At 39.3% G+C, this 15,637-nt stretch overlaps 1 protein-coding gene across 1 annotated transcript in view; it reads right to left on the minus strand.

Moving 5' to 3' along the window:
* The window catches only part of SRFBP1 (serum response factor binding protein 1), a 51,588-nt gene that overhangs the window by 15,962 nt on the left and 19,989 nt on the right, over positions 1 to 15,637 (minus strand). The window contains exon 3 of the mRNA XM_063295303.1: positions 10,555 to 10,627. Within this exon, the coding sequence (XP_063151373.1) occupies positions 10,555 to 10,627 (73 nt within the window). The remainder of the gene's footprint in view (positions 1 to 10,554; positions 10,628 to 15,637) is intronic.

The following is a 15,637-nucleotide window of genomic DNA, read 5'->3' on the forward strand; positions in this document are numbered from 1 at the left end:
GGAAAACCAGCAAACATCATTCATCTTTTTTTTCCATAGTAGAGGCAACTACTAAATCAAAATATGCTCTTGAAGCAGAATGGCACAAGTGGATTCTATGAAAACTGACCACTCTTTAAGGGAAAGAATCTAAGTGGGGTTGCATTTTAGCTGAAGATGTTCTAATTATTTCTAAATTGGACACATTATTAAGGTTTAGTCAATTTGTTATCTTTAGTTCCAACAGTCTGTTTTAAAGCTAGCTATTCTATTTGGTGAGCGGTAGAAAGGTATGAAATCTGGAATATTAATCTGAAATAGCAAGGGCAGAGAGACAGCTTGGTGTAGTGGTTAAAGAATCAGGCTAGAAACCGGGAGACTTATGAGTTCTAGTCCTGCTTTAGGCACAAAGCCAACTGGGTGACTTTGAGCCAGTCACTCTTTCTCAGCCCTAGGAAGAAGGCAATGGCAAACCACTTCTGAAATCTTGCCAAAGAAACTGCAAGGACTACAGGTAGACCTCGCTTAATGGCTGCCCTATTTAGTGACCATTCAAAGTTACAATGAAGCTGAAAAAGTAACTTTATGACTGGTCCTCACATTTACAACTATCGCAGTGACTCGGAGTCACGTAATCAACATTCGGGTACTTTGCGAACAGTGGGTGTTTATGACCACTGCAGTATCCTGCAGTTACATATCACCATTTGCATGCTTCACAACTGGCTTCTGACAAGCAGAATCAGTGGAGAAGCTGGCAGTAAAATCTCAAATCGCAGTCCTGTGACATCTTGGTTAATGACCGAATGGTGACATTGTCAGTCTGTGGCAGTCATGTGATGTTTTACTTAATGATGGAGTTGCTGGTCCCAATTGTGGTAGCTATGTGAGGACTACCTGTTGTGCAGGCAGTCTCCAGGAGTCAAGACTGATTCAAACACACACACACACACACACACACACACACAAAGCAAGAGCAAAATATTTTGTCAAAGCATAGCAATGTAAGTTCCAGTATGGTTTTGGTGTCATCTCTGCACTATGTTCATTCTTTTCTGAGGGAGCAAAAGGTTTTTTTCCAATTTCCCACTGTTTCTCATGATTGAAACTCCATAATGTCTTGAGTTTTGTTCCACTGAAAGACAGCCAACTTGAACTGTTTCCATGGTCTGTTTGCTATTTTGTTTCATGGTTAATATTAAACATATATTCCAAGTCGTTAGGCTAGAATGTCAATCCTTTATAAGGTAATGAATTGACAAATAGAGGAAAATCAGCTATACCAACATCAATTTCATGTTTTAAAACTCTGCTATACTTCTAATTTTAACGTATTAGTCTTAAAACTAAACCTATAGGAGAGTTTTTTTTCAAAAAAAATTGTACTTAAAAATATGGGGATTTTTCTCCAAGGCAGCAGCAAGATATATTTGTAACAGCGGTAACAATCCAGTTGCAGCCAGTCAATCCACTCCAAAAAGCAATGTATCAGTGCAAATGTGAATAATGTACCTTTAAGATAAATTTAAAATTGCACTGATTAAATGATATTCATAAAATTGTTATCCACATACTTGTCTCCATTTCTGTCACTTTAAAAATTGCTGTTTGATTCTGGAAGAGTTCAAGGGGCTGCATTCCTGTTTTTCAGGAGCCACTGGACTCAACTCCTCCTCCTTTTGAAGATCATGGGATGTAGGTTATTGCTGCACCCGTAGAGTCAGAGACCTTACACAAGTTTTCACATTCTTAAAGCATCAGAAATGTCCAGGTATAGTAGTAGTAGTAGTAATGATTGTAATAACAACAGCAGCAACAACAACAACCTAGACAGGCAGAAGGGAGTCTCTGCTCCCAGGCTTAAATACCTGGCACAACACAAAGTAAAAAAGGGGTGGGCAGAAAAAGAAACTTTATATATTAAAGTTCCAATTTAGTCTTAGAAGTAAACTCCGCCAAACTCAGTGGGAGCTATGCACAGGATCATACTTCATAAATACTGCTAAAGAAGCATTAGGAATTTTATGTTCTATACTTAGCATTTAAGAAGTCACCAAGAGAAAATGAAGGAATGACTTCAGACTAAACTCTAAACTGGAAATTATGATCTGAGCTTTTTAGACAAAATCGCTAAAGGAACTATTTCAAATAGAAGGATCATAATTTAATGTCTTCTGTTTAAGATGCAATCATCAATGAACAAGACAGTAATTTTGTGGTAATTTTAAAAGCCATAGCTCTTCAAATTGCTCTTTACTAGCTACTGCAGGAAAGTAATTTGGCTATCAACTCTAGAAAAACTAAGTTATGCAAAAGGAAAAAGCTAGATCATAAAATTATCCAGTGGGGCTACCAAAGAAGCCAAAATTATAATGCTTGTATGTTCAATTTCCTAAAATACTCCTGTTTTGAAAGTCAGCATTTACTTGTGATAGTATCTTCTCTTTTTCATTTGAAATGCAGCCTATATCATCTTCTCCAAAATCATAATTAGTGTTCATCTATATGCAGTACTGAGGAAGTTTTCCTCCAACTGCTCAATTCCCATTTTGGCATTTCTCACAGCACCCCCAGTTTCTTTTTAAGGGGTTTCTTTAGATAGGGAGTGGTGGGGGATATGAGGATCATTTTCACCCCTAAACCCTTTCCCCAAATAGATATTTTTCAATCCTTAAATGAAGTCCTCCATCACTTGCTTTAGCTCAATTAGTTCATTAAACAAAAAATAATTTATGACAGAGACTAGTTATATGTATTCACACTGAAGTGAGCACAGTAGTGTTTATGCATACACCTCAGCGACTCTGGATAACTTATTTATTTATTTAAATATAGATTCAATAACAGTGAAAATTTATAAGGACCACATAATAGAACAAAATGTAAAAAAAAAACCCAAAATGCAATATAATGTATACGAAGATACACATAAGTGCTGGAAGAAAGGAAAAAAATAAATAAATAACCAAGCAGGTCAGGCACTCCCACACTTAGTACTTGAAGGGGAAAAAAAATCCCTCCGATCTTTGCAGGCAGGCTGGCTGACTCTTGGGGAAGGGGATGCGCTGTAATGGTTGCCTAATCCCAAATACTCAGTCTCACAAGCTCGGGCTTAAAGATAACTGATTTATTAAAGGAATAGTATGCAAATACAGAGAAAGCTGAGAATGAGCAAAAGCGCGCCAAATACAAACTTAAGAGCCTTGCGTTCAAACCAGTCCCGCCCCGAATGCATGACGGCCAGGACCCTCTCCCAGGTGCAAGCAACCGTTACACGCGCCTGGGAAAGTAACCTTGACCAGGCTTGCAAACCCAAACATACATTCCAGTGTTGGGAAACAAAGAGGAGGGCAGGAATGGAAAAACCCCAGCATGAAGTAACGTGAATATAGTAAGCAGAAAGGTTTGACATGTGAACCATTACGATGTACACAGATCATTGAAACGTGGAACATGACATGCGCCTCCAAAAGGCAGGAACATTTGACAAACCATATTCACTACCTTTAATTTCTCCCTTCAATTTCTACACATGATGGCCTAAATATGGTTGTCTTCTAGAAACATAAAGCTAACTGATGTTCAGGAGACAAAACCCTATTAAAAAAAAAAGTAGAGAGAGAGAAAGTGGCTACTTTCTAAGCTAAATATGTTCATGGATGAAAGAAAAAGATCAAAAATCTGAAACCTCAAATAAGCAACAAAAAACAACAGTATTTGGCCTTACCTTCTTCTGGGTTATTTACTGTATTCAGTTACTGAATCTAACCTAAAGCCCTGCAAACAGTTCAGCCCCTCCCCCTCACTCCCTATAATGAATATTATAGTAATTTGGCAGGGTGGATGGATGTGAGCAAATTAATCTCTCATTTTAGAAACAAAATGGTTTGTATTTAAGGGTGGACAGTCTTCTGTAGTAGAAAAATATAAATTTGCACTGATAAAAATATTTGTGATCTAAAATCATTTCTGTTAAGGTTAGCTAAACCATTTTTGTTCAGGTATTAAGTATCTAGCAGGCAGCATTTCAGGTCAGTATGTAATTTTCAACTTACCCTTTTTAAAAATCAAGGTAGTAAGTGAACGATATTTCCTTCCCAAAATTTCAGGATGCTTTCTAGTGCTACCAATCAATCAAAGGATACTGATTTTAATTTCTTTGGGGGGGGGGGGCAGGACAAAACCAAAAGAAGATAATTTTAAAAATATTATAAAAGGAATATGACTATGTCAGAAGCCTCCAAACCTTATGAAACTCCAAGAATGAGCCCAGAAGATTGTGGAACAAGAATGCAAATGTAATTGGGAGCACTGTAATCTCATATTCACCTGGAGATTTATAGTGCTCTGCATATTTGTCAGCAACACTTTTAGCCAAAAAATAGGTATTTTGTTTTTAGTAGCTTCTTCATGCTAGACACCAAGCAGAGCTCATATGGTTGCAGCTACAAGTTTGATATTTTAAAGTATCTACTAATTTTAGCTTTACCTCACTTGAGGTTTCAGATAGCTATTAAAAGGCATAAGCTTTCATCCCAAGCCCTCCATATATTTTTCCACGTATTTACCAGAAGTTGAACTTGACTCACAGATTTTACTTTAAAAAGTAATAATGAATCTGCAGGCATGCAGTATATACTTAATCTATTTCAAATTCTAACTGTCACCTTTTAACTTCAAGTAACATTAACACTGATAGTGAAAAATTCCTTAACCTCAGTTAAAAATGAGAGGAGAATAATTGTTTCCAGGTGGGTTTCACAGAAACAACAATTAGTTTTCAGTTTCTCAATTGTGCTTAAGGGATAGACAAGAAAGTTTTGTTTATATCAGTGTCATACTTTAATATTAAATGTTACATTTTATCTTAGGAATATCCTGTAAAATAGTTTAAATGATTATCCATGAAGTCTAATTGAGAACATTTTAGAAGCAAATGCTATTAAAACCCATTTTCTCCCAGATAAAGAACTAGCTAGGTTCATAATGTTCTCTCTCTCTTCCTGGTATTTTAATATAAATGTCTCATACAGTTCTGATGAAAAGAAGTCTGAAGAAACTAAAAACAGTTTTCTGTTCCAATAGCTTCAAGAACTCCTGCAAACAATTAACCCAATTTTTCTTATCCACTTAGCTCACATTTTTACCAATGTTGTTTCCTCACAAAGAAGGACATTTCCAGGTTTTAAATGAGTAATGCTGAATATTTTTTATAAAATATTTTTTAACTTTTATTTTATAAAAATCTTACTACCACCAGTTATTCTTGCTTACTAAAACATAAAGCGGGAGGGACCTCTCATGCCAATCCACTTTGGTGCAATGTATTTTTAAGAGTAAATCTGATGTAGTTAAATAAAACTATACCCTTTGGTGGGCAACATAAATATTCAAGAGCCTAGATCTTTATCCATGCACTTTAAGTAGTGACTATTCAATAGCTCTTCATATTGAACTCTACTTGCAACTGACATCATCTTTTGCTCTGTACTCATGCCTTTAAATGCACTCTAAGTTAAAGAAAGTATTGGAAACTGGCATGCTGCAAAGCATCAGTTGCTTAGAGCCAATTTGAAATGAAGCAGCACAGAAATAATAGTGACAGACAGACAGATAGGCAGATGCAGATGCTTCTTATTTTTAAGAATTTATTTGGGTTCCAGAAGCATTTTTATCAATAAAAATAGTAACTGGCTGCATCCCAATGTTTCAGGAATGGTTACACCCACCATTTGCAAATGGGCATACTCTCTATAATCTCCTTTTAGTATGAGCACTTCAAACTCCACATGTGTCCACTGGCCTAAGATGCTCAAGGACTTCCTCCTTAAAGAATTAAGTGCATTTACACATATCAAGAAACTAGAATTAATCAAAATGTTGTCTTTTAGAGCATGAACAGAATGCTGGTGGATGCTCTGATAACCTATCTGGCTTCTCCAAGAAGTGGGAATACTCACAAATGATGTCAGTTTATTTGCAATTTATCACACTAACTGGAGATTCAAGCTTGTTCTTTACAGAATAACTTGGGCCAAATAACTTTAATGTAAGTTTCAATTCTGGCCCTGGTAGTTTTGCACTACCTCCAGAGGAAAAAAACACCTAATCAAAGTTTGGAGAACACATGTTTTTTCAGCTACTTTCCATTTCTCTTCTCTAAGATAGGTTACTAGGCACAGGGGAAAGAAAGGAAAAATAGAGTTGAACATATGCTTAATTTGAAAGTGCCTTCATACAAGACGTTCCAGCCTATGAAGTCCAATTTTATCTAGCCCTGACTTCTTAAAAGGAATTTCCCTACTTCAAAGTGCTCCTTTGGGGGTATTTCTATTTAAGGAGTTTCCTAGAAGACAACTAGAAATAAAAAGAAAGATTTAAGATATGAGTCATCAGTATTCATAGCTTCTTGGGCATCGTGAGTGCGCATTCACAAAATACATTGTTTCTACAAAACATTTTATTGCTGTCATGAGTTGGTGATAGATGGAGAGAGATAGACAGACACAGGAAGGAAGGAAGGAAGGAAGGAAGGAAGGAAGGAAGGAAGGAAGGAAGGAAGGAAGGAAGGAAGGAAGGAAGGAAGGAAGGAAGGAAGGAAGGAAGGAAGGAAGGAAGGAAGGAAAAAAATCTAATAATGATAATGATATACTTGCCAGAAAAGAAACAATAGTAGATATACTATATGTCATAAAATTCTCTAAGCAAAGCATTTACAGGTAGTCCTTGTTTATCGACCATTTGTTCAGTGACCGTTCAAAGTTATAACGGCACTGCACGAATGATATTTACGCCCAGTCCTCAAAGTTATGGCTGTTGCAGCACCCCTGTGGTCACATGATCAAAATTTGGGCACTTGGCAGCCCATCCACATTTACAACCACAGGACCTGTTTCAACCCCCCACTCGCCTATCTCCCCCCATTTCTGCCCTTTTCCTTGCCCTGGGCTCTGCCACCTCTGCTACCCCCACCACCCTGCACTCTGCCCTGCACCACCCCTGCCACCCTGCCCTCTGCTCTGCATCCCCACTGCTCTGCGCTCCGCCATTCCTGCTGCTCCTATCAGCCTGTGCTCTGCCGCCCCTGCTGCCCTGCACCCCTGCCACCTACAGTCTGCTGCCTGTCACCCTGTGCTTCACCGCTCCTGCCACCCTGTGCTCTACTGCCTGCACCCCCTGCCATCCCCACCTGCCTGCACCCCCGTTTCAACCAGCAGACCTCTGCCATCTTCTTCCTCCCACTGCTAACAAGGCATGCCTGGCCTGACCCTATGCAAGGCAGCTGCTAACTGCATGAGGAAGGCTGCAAGATGCTTTGAGAAGGCTGCATGCTGCCAGCAGCTGCCTCAGGAAGGGCCAGGTGCATCTCATCAGCAGCAGGAGGAAGAAAATAGCAAAGGTCAGCTGGGGGTGGCAGGGGTGGTGTGAATGAAGGATGGAACACAGGACGGAAGGAGCATCAGAGCGCAGGGTGGTGGGGGCGGAAGGGGTGGTGGAATGCAGGGTAGCCAAATGGGGCGGAGATGGGGGGCAGAAAGGCAGGTGGAGGGAGCTGAAGCAATGGGAAACGCGACAAGGCAGGAGAAGTGTGAGGTCCTGCCCTAACGACGGCATGGTCCTGGCCTAATGACTGCAACCAGGACTACTGAAACTGCCATTGCTAAGTGTATGATCATGTGCTGTTTTGCCTAATGACTGTATTGCTTTGTGATAGAAATTCTGGTTCCAATTAGGGTTGTTAAGTGAGGACTACCTGTACTTATATATAACTGGTTGAATTGGAGAAAGGGCATCTAAAAGACAAAGACTTGAAGCTCTAGTCTCTCTTTTATTTTTGCTTGAGTGGGAAGGCATTAAATAAATTATATAAAAAGGAAATTTCAAAGCATGATAAGTGTCATGAGTACTGATGGTGAGCAGGAGGGGGCCCCTATCCAGGGGGGAAAACGCATGCGTAGTACTGAGGAGTTAAGCAGCCATTCAAAGAGACACAGATCAGACCCGCCTTAACCTTTGGGGTTTATCTGTCTGGGTTTTTCCCACACTTCTTCAGTTTGTTAGGATTTTCTGTCTAATGTAGCAGTAATAAAGCACTAGAGACCTATTCCTTGTCTCAGCGTGGTTCTGGCTGTTAGGACAATAAGTATACTAAGTCCTTAATATATGTTGTTTTGAAAGCTGTTCCACACAATTTTAACTAATTCTATAGGCTACAACCTTGAAGAAACTGTTTTAATGTACTTTTAATTAATCTGGTTAAATTTCTCATTTTAAAATATTTGCAAGGATTAGCATGTAAAGCTAAATTAATATTGTTGATCTAATTAGGACACAAAATTAAGCATCCATTTATAGGGAAAAACAACATTCCTGCAGTTTAATCATACAGGTAAACCTCAGAGATTATTCTTATATTTTTATACTTAATAGGGCAAAACAGCATTCCTGCAGTTTAATCATTTGGTAAACCTTAAAGATTATTCTTATATTTTGATGTTTAATATTTTACACAGAAAATACGTAGTATAATTAACAGTTCACTGCTATAAAAATGTTCTCTGAGAGCTTGCCAGACTTTTAATGGCCCATCATGTCTGTATAAGAGAAATAAAAGACTTACAGAAACTAATGAATGTCGTAGCTATGCAAAAAAAAATGCTTTGGTTTCAATCCACTCTGTCAGTTGCTGCTTTGTGCATTAGAGCAGTGACATCACCACACAAAAATGTAAGAAGGTGGCAAGAAACAGACTAAGACCTATGATGTCACCCACCATAATGGCCATCCATGCTTTTAAGCAGCAGAAACACTGAACAGAAACAGTTTACCTCAGGAATTGAGTCTGAGATACATGCTAACAGAAAAAATGTAAGCGTAGCTTTGGAACTCTTAAAATCAAATGTGACTATCACCTTGACAATTATACGAAAAATAAATAAAATACAAATTTATAGTAGTGTCCCATCAAATTTACAGTCTGGTGCTTTCTCAGACGTAATTTGTTGTTTATTCGTTTAGTCGCTTCCGACTCTTCGTGACTTCATGGACCAGCCCACGCCAGAGCTTCCTGTCGGTCGTCAACACCCCCAGCTCCCCCAGGGACGAGTCCGTCACCTCTAGAATATCATCCATCCATCTTGCCCTTGGTCGGCCCCTCTTCCTTTTGCCTTCCACTCTCCCTAGCATCAGCATCTTCTCCAGGGTGTCCTGTCTTCTCATTATGTGGCCAAAGTATTTCAGTTTTGCCTTTAATATCATTCCCTCAAGTGAGCAGTCTGGCTTTATTTCCTGGAGGATGGACTGGTTGGATCTTCTTGCAGTCCAAGGCACTCTCAGAATTTTCCTCCAACACCACAGTTCAAAAGCATCAATCTTCCTTCGCTCAGCCTTCCTTATGGTCCAGCTCTCACAGCCATATGTTACTACAGGGAACACCATTGCTTTAACTATGCGGGCCTTTGTTGTCAGTGTGATGTCTCTGCTCTTAACTATTTGATCGAGATTTGTCATTGCTCTTCTCCCAAGGATTAAGCGTCTTCTGATTTCCTGACTGCAGTCAGCATCTGCAGTAATCTTTGCACCTAGGAATACAAAGTCTTTCACTGCTTCTACATTTTCTCCCTCTATTTGCCAGTTATCAATCAAGCTGGTTGCCATAATCTTGGTTTTTTTGAGGTTTAGCTGCAAGCCAGCTTTTGCACTTTCTTCTTTCACCTTCATCATAAGGCTCCTCAGTTCCTCTTCGCTTTCAGCCATCAAAGTGGTATCATCTGCATATCTGAGATTGTTAATGTTTCTTCCAGAGATTTTAACTCCAGCCTTGGATTCCTCAAGCCCAGCTTGTCGCATGATGTGTTCTGCATACAAGTTGAATAGGTAGGGTGAGAGTATACAGCCCTGCCGTACTCCTTTCCCAATCTTAAACCAGTCCGTTGTTCCGTGGTCTGTTCTTACTGTTGCTACTTGGTCGTTATACAGATTCTTCAGGAGGCAGACAAGATGACTTGGTATCCCCATACCGCTAAGAACTTGCCACAATTTGTTATGGTCCACACAGTCAAAGGCTTTAGAATAGTCAATAAAACAGAAATAGATGTTTTTCTGAAACTCCCTGGCTTTTTCCATTATCCAGCGGATATTGGCAATTTGGTCTCTAGTTCCTCTGCCTTTTCTAAACCCAGCTTGTACATCTGGCAATTCTCGCTCCATGAATTGCTGAAGTCTACCTTGCAGGATCTTGAGCATTACCTTACTGGCATGTGAAATGAGTGCCACTGTTCGATAGTTTGAACATTCTTTAGTGTTTCCCTTTTTTGGTATGGGGATATAAGTTGATTTTTTCCAATCTGATGGCCATTCTTGTGTTTTCCAAATTTGCTGGCATATAGCATGCATTACCTTGACAGCATCATCTTGCAAGACTCAGACGTAATGGTTATAGACAAATCTAGCCTATACAAGAGCTAAAACCAAGCTTACTTAAATTAAAAAGCTTTGAAAGCCAAAACTTTCAAAAATATAGGTACAATTTAAATTGTATGTAATTTAAGCTGTTTACAATAGGCATGGCATTACCTTCATGGCATGAATTTCTTCTAGTAATCTCTGTGCACGTCTATGATTTTTCAACACTGCATCTTCAGTACCCCTGAAAAAGAAAGGCATGTAATTCATACTGTATTAATGTGTGTACCTACATATGTGATCACAAATATTTACCTTCTATGCCCCCCCACCTGTCTCTCTTAAACCATTTAGAGAAGCACTTTGCTCACAGCATTACCACTGAAGAGCTGAGGAAGTTGCATCCTTTGTCATATGTGTATGCTTGCCTCTGTTGCAATCACAGCAGAAGTAGTTTTTGTGCATACAAACATGGACAGACAACTGCAGAAGGTTTTTTAAGCAGCTGCAATGAGCCATCAGAAGAACAAGGCCATTTGGGTTCAAGGAGTGGTATTATGAAAAGCTATCTAATTGGTTTGCACGGCTCTACCATCTATGAATTAGCATATTATTACAGACTGTAAAATAAGTTATATTTAAAATTAATAACAATGCATGTGTGAGGTTCCAGCCAACCTCTGACTCAGAAAACGAAACTCTTTCTGAGTCAGAGGGGGAAACAGAAACTTACCAGGCAGAAACCGGGAAAGCAAAACCCAGAGACGACTCAGCAGTGCGGGAAAAGTCACAGACGCTGATTGGCCAGTCTTTGGAGGAGAATTTGAATCCTCCAATCAGCGCACGTGAACAACAGGCAGAAAAGCACACCAAGGAGAAGGCAGCCCAATTGGCTGCAGAAGAGAATAGGCGCGCAAAGGATCAGCATAAAAGGCAGACGCGCGAAGAGCAAGCTGCCGGAGACAACTGCTCCTTCAAGCTCACAGCCCCAGCAGAAGAGTCCTTACTCACGTAGGAAATCTCGTCTGTAGCCGGAGGGGAATCAGCACCAGCGTTTCCTATCAGAGAGGGCTTGAATCCTGCAACCGCTGCCACAGAGGATTTTCTCCCTGCCAAACCCAGCAACCTCAGCCTTGCGTCCAGCTTCGGACCTCTTCATTATCACTGTGCACATTCCACATAGGTTTCCAGCCTTGCTTTGAGTTTCCAGCCATGTCCAGAGTCTCCAGTCCAGCTTCGTTGTGCTTTCGACCTTCAGCCTTGCCTTGGATCTCCAGCCCAGCCGCACCCTGGTTGCCCAACATTGTTCAGGAACTTCAGATCTATCTTTTTGCGAATCGGGTTTTCAACCTTGTCTAGAGCCTGTGGTTCAGTCCAGTCGTGTTTCAAGCCCTTCACCTAGTCCAGAACCTCCAGTCCAGCCTAGTCATGTGCCAAACTTCCAGCCCAGCCCAGAATCTCCAGCCGAGTCCAGCCTTGCTTCGAGTTCTCAGCTTTGTTCCAACTCTCCAGCCCAGAATATCCAGTCCAGCCTGAGTCACCGAGCCCAGTCCAGTCCTGCCTCTAGAGCCAAGCCTTGTCCAGTGGGTCCAGTTTGGTCTCGCCCAGCTTCCCGGTGCCAGACTAGTTCAAGTGGTGTTCCAGATCGCGGACATTCGTTTCCAGTTCTAGTAGTGCCACACACCCTAGCTTCTTCCAGTCTTCCAGCTCCCATCGGCAAATCCTGCTCTGCTGTTTTACCACAGTCTCCTCCTGCAACCTTGCCAGTTTCCTCGTTGTTACCAAGTTGGTCTTGATCAGAACCAGCCTACCTCTTGACCATAAGGACTTATTTATTGTAAATAGTTATAAAGAGTGGTTTTGATAATAAACCTGCCTGGCCGCCTCATAGTCTGAACAGGACAGCATGCTGTTATATACTGAGTATGTCACTATATATGATTGACTGATTATGTGCCATCAAATTGATGTCAACTGTTAGCAACCACATAGATTTTCCCTCATGATGACCTGTCCCTAACCTGGTCCTTCAGGTCTTCCAATGGTGACCCATTGCCATTCTAACTGAGCCCATCCATCTTGCTGTACCTTGCTGCTCTTCTCTTCTTCTCTTTCTTTCTACCTTTCCCAGCATTACAGCCTTCTCCAGAGAGCTAAGTCCTCATATAATGTGTCCAAAATAGGATAATTTGCACCTGATCATTTGTGCCTTGAGTAAGAACTCTGGGTTGATTTGTTCCATGTGCCATTTGATTGTTTTCTTGCCTGTCTATGCACATTCCCAAGAGTCTTCTCCAACACTAAACTTCAAAGGTGTCAATACTCTTTCTATCCTGCTTCCTCACAGTCTAACTTTTGCTTCCATAGAGTGTCACTTCCATAGAGTATCACCACAGTTCTGATCTTTGTAGGTATAAACGCATCTGGCATCTGAATATCTTTTCCAAAGCCTTCATTGCTGCTCTACCAAGTGCTCATCTGTGGCATATTTCTTGACTGACTGTTCCTTTATTGTTGATGGTTGATCCTAAAAGGCAGAAGTTATCCACCGATATCTTCAAGGCCAATTCTACAGCTGGTTGTTCTACCTATTGTTATTAGTTTGGTCTTCTTTATAGTTAATTTTAGTCCCTTTTTTTCTGTGCCCTTTCACTTTTATTACTAGAACTTGCAAATCCTTTGCATTTTTGGCTATCACAGTTGTGTCATCCATATAGTGCAGGTTATTGATGTTGCTTTCTCCGATTTTAAAACCATGCTCATCTTTTTCCAATCCCGTTTCCCTTAATACATACTCAGCATATAGGTTGAATAAATAAGGGGAGAGTATATAGCCTTTTCTTATTCCTTTGCCCACCTGGAGCCAATCTATTTCATCATGTTCTGTTCATACTGTAGCTTCCTGACCTGTATATAGGTTTTGCATGAGGACAATGAGTTGTTCTGGGATTCCACTTTCCTAAAGACATTCCACGGCCTGACATTATCAACACAATCAAAGACCTTTCTATAATCAATGAAGTACATACTGGTTTCTTTTTGGTATTCTTTGGCTTTTTCAATTATTCAGTATGCATCAGTAATAACATCTTGTGTTCCTTGGCCTTTTCTAAAGCCAATTTCAAAAGTCAGAAAGAATCTGTTTAAAATCTTGATGGAAGTCAGAAAAAATCTGTTTAAAATCCTGCATGTCTCACGCAGTAGATTATGGCGCCCCCAGGAGCTTAACCACCGAATGTCAAAGATATAAAAAAGTTCCGAAGTATGTTTACACAAAGTGAAAGTGAGATAAACAGACAGTTCCCAAGAGAATGTAGAAACAGAAAGTTGAAGGTTTAAATCAGCCAATTCACTGTGTAGGAAAATGCTAATATCTTCAAATTTAGTACAAAAATAACAACAACATTTAATCCTCCTTTACATTTGGAAGGGAAACGAATTCCAAAACTTCAAAAAGATTTTTTTTTAAAAAAAAAAGTAATCCCAAAAATAATGATAAGCACTAAGAGAGCCCACTTCTCCTTGCTATAGAAAGCCTCTCTTAGGGTGCATATACATATACATATACATATACATATACATATATATATATATATATATAAATTTGGTGATTTAGAAATGAGGTGGCTGGTCTTACTGTCCCTTTAAGGCTACAGTGTGGCTTGGAAAATGATGATGTCCCAGCCGCCCAGCTACCTCTTACCAGTCAAACATGAAATGCTGTTTGCAATCTTCTGGCTGCAAGCAGCCATCTGGAGGACAGATGGGGTGATTCTAAGTGTTTTTCCTTCAACTGGAGAACACTCCTGGGCTTCAGGAAAACCTGCCTAAGACCGAAAAAAAGTGTCGCGCTGTCAGTTCTGCTCGCAGTGCCCGCAGGCACAGCTGCTCAGTCCGCCATGTCCCCATCGGAAGTCTGTAGGCATGCTGTTTTGAATTACATTCCAATGGTTTGGAAACTAGCAGGATAATGCTAATGGATATTAGTGCTTTTATGATTTTTAAAAGTAAATACTTTACAGATGTTACAAATTTATCTTTATTTCCATATTTTAATAAATAATTTACCACTAGCAATACTGATTAGAAGGATATTTGAAAATTTAGATTGCATGTGACAAATTGAATTTCATTTTTTTCCCCTTAAATGTTAATAATTTAACACTTATGAGACAAACTTTATGAGACAAAGTTTTGGAGGATTTGTCTTTTTTCTTTTTTGCACATAAAATCATATTTCTAAGCATATTTTTATTTAAAATGAAAGATCAGACAGTTTAAAGCAATTGTAATACTTTAGGAGACTAGTCCTAAAAACAAATTTAACTTTCTTCTGCCATTGCAGTATCATCTGCATTAAACAGAACTAAAGCAGAAAAAATTGCAAAGAATTTTGGATGACCTAGCTGAACAAAATAATAATAATAGTAATAATAATAATAATCCACAAATAAACTTCCTTTTGGACCCTAAAGTAACAAGAACCTAAAAGTTGGCTGTTGCTTGTCCATCTAATTGGAACTGAAGTATTTTCATAAAATGTTTTACTTAAAAAAAAAAGAAAAGATAGGCAGGCATTAACTGAACTGGCAGCAAGTTTGGCCCTAAATAATAAATGTGAAAACAAATCAAATGTGGCTTTTAAATCAATAAAAGCAGGTATACTCTTTTAACTCTCTTGCAACTTTATCAGACAGGACACAAAACAACTGTTGTCAGTAGGGAACTGACATTGTCTAGGTCTGCTTGTTCTACAACTAGTGTATCTTCTGATCAGTTATTAACAGTTTCTGATAAATGCACAGCATAAACTTCAATGAAACATATTGATTACATTTACAGGTCTATAATTCCCAAGATTAGATCCTGCTCCTTTTTCATATATTGGGACAGCAACATCTAGAGCCCAATCAAAGAGGAGTCCATTTTTACATAACGACATAAAAGGAGTTCTACTAAAGAAATAGTCCACTATTCTCTACAGATTTTCACATTGTAGAATGTTTAAAGTCAGAGGCAGGAAGTCCGATTTTTTTTTAATCATTTTTTTAATTTAATTTTTTTCTCAATTTCTTTTGTCAGTACTCAGAAGAAATGGGCAAAGGGAAAAAGAAGTCAAGGTTTGTTGTTTCAGAGAAAAAGATCAGCCTTAGCTAAAACATATCAGGATTGATAAACCAAAAATCCATAGTTATATATTCTAGTGTTTTTCCCCAAATTAACTATATTTTCATTCTTGGGATAGGTTTCCATA

Source organism: Candoia aspera, chromosome 2, assembly GCF_035149785.1.
Source record: "Candoia aspera isolate rCanAsp1 chromosome 2, rCanAsp1.hap2, whole genome shotgun sequence".
Classification (NCBI taxonomy): Eukaryota; Metazoa; Chordata; class Lepidosauria; order Squamata; family Boidae; genus Candoia; species Candoia aspera.